Source organism: Phytophthora parasitica (genome assembly GCF_000247585.1).
Source record: "Phytophthora parasitica INRA-310 unplaced genomic scaffold supercont2.7, whole genome shotgun sequence".
NCBI classification, from domain to species: Eukaryota; Oomycota; class Peronosporomycetes; order Peronosporales; family Peronosporaceae; genus Phytophthora; species Phytophthora nicotianae.
The window spans coordinates 1758892-1760481 of record NW_008648993.1 but is presented as its reverse complement, the minus strand read 5'-3'; the positions used below and the strand labels follow the sequence as shown (position 1 = coordinate 1760481).

The window sequence follows — 1590 nt, the reverse complement described above, 5'->3', positions numbered from 1 at the left end:
TCATTCCAAACTGCACATTCATCACCAAATGCGTCGACGAAGTGTTAGCTACTTCCTCCTGTCCGAAAAGATACTGGTCATTAATCAAACCGCAGTGTTTGGGACTAACCAATCAGAACGAAGATAATATTTAGCTCATTATTTCCGTTACTAGACTAACGTTTTATTCTAGAGAGACATCTGCTAAGCCTCAGCCGAACTGCCGCGTTATAATGTTGGGACGTCCTGCCAGCTCATTGGTCCGTCTCTGAGTGTAGATTAAGCCCAGGTCTGTAGTATGCGCTGCAAATAATGTGATCCAAATTCATTTGATTTCCAGACAGTTTGCTTAGCCTTATTCTTTTAGGCTTTCCGGCGATCAACATTGTCCGTCTTCTCAGAAAACTAATCTATTCGCTCCGCCACCTCTGGCTCCCAATTGTCAACCCGCTGATGAATCCATAAACACGATCCTCCCGACCAAGTGAAGTTCATTTTTTGATCGCTGTGCTGCATTCTATGAGCCTTTCGTGGGCGCTGAGCAGTTCGAAGAGATAGCTTTCTTGTTACTATATAATGGGATAATGCAGTTATCAAGTAACATGAGCATATTGTTCCGTAGTGATAGCAACCGTATCGGGCGCAGTAATTCTATGGTTGATTGCTGGGGCGAGCGCAGAGCGCTGTCACTGGCGTTTCATTTTATCTAAATACCAACGGGTGTCCCTATACTAAGGGCATCTGCACCGGTAGTGCAATGGATGGTTTACTGGATATTCAATGCACTAGCTGCATTTTTGTGGGTTTACCGCCGTAGTGATAGTGATAAAAAGTAGCTCTGCAGTAAATTGATTACGTTGCAGGTTTCCACTATTGCTGTTCCGTAGTGAAAAACACCCCGTTTTGCATTGCTACTACACGGTCTCCCTCCCCCTCCCCAGTCTCCCAGCCTCAACAACGGCAGCGATGTCGAAAGCTAAAGGATGCGAGCGGGACGAAGAGAACCACTTGTTCCAGGCACAGGTAAACATCACGGAGGGCCAAGCCATTGGTACTGACAAGTCGATGACAACGTTTTGGGAGCGGGTTCACCGCGCTTTCGTTGAGCTCGAAGGAGGCACAACTGCGCGTAACGCGAACGCCCTTCAAACCCATTGGCCAACCACAATCAGACCAGACGTCACACTATACGCCTCTCTGCACACTATTGTACGTATTCCAATGGTTGGATATGATAACGAGCTGCTTTGTTCTTAATACACTCTTTCAGGTTATAGTGGAGCATCATAGCAGCTGGTCAGATGAAGACTATGCACATGAGGGGGCACTTCGCTTCACAGCAAGAAGAGCAGGCTAACGAGAATGCTTTGCATGAGTAGAACAAAGGTGATAAGAAGACACGCAAGCCAAGACTCAAGCGAGATGAGTTGCTGTTGGAACACTGTTTTTAACGTGCTTCGAAATAGTGCTCGCTTTATGCGTTGCGTAGCAGCACCTCGTAAGCGGCAAATACAACGCGAAGATAGTGCAGGTAGCCGTGCAAGTGATGACGGATCCTCGACAGACGTGAGCAGCGATGAACATGGAGGTGAGAGCTCTGTCTCCACGGGT

The 1590-nt window shown here is 47.3% G+C and overlaps 1 protein-coding gene across 1 annotated transcript; it reads left to right on the top strand.

The window, feature by feature from the left end:
* Positions 1-945: 945 nt before the first annotated feature.
* On the top strand, positions 946-1358 carry PPTG_21710 (hypothetical protein; the record flags this gene model as incomplete). Its single annotated transcript, XM_008899343.1, has 2 exons — positions 946-1188; positions 1257-1358. 2 exons carry the CDS (start codon positions 946-948, stop codon positions 1356-1358), a joined length of 345 nt encoding a protein of 114 aa, XP_008897591.1.
* Between the last annotated feature and the right edge of the window lie 232 nt (positions 1359-1590).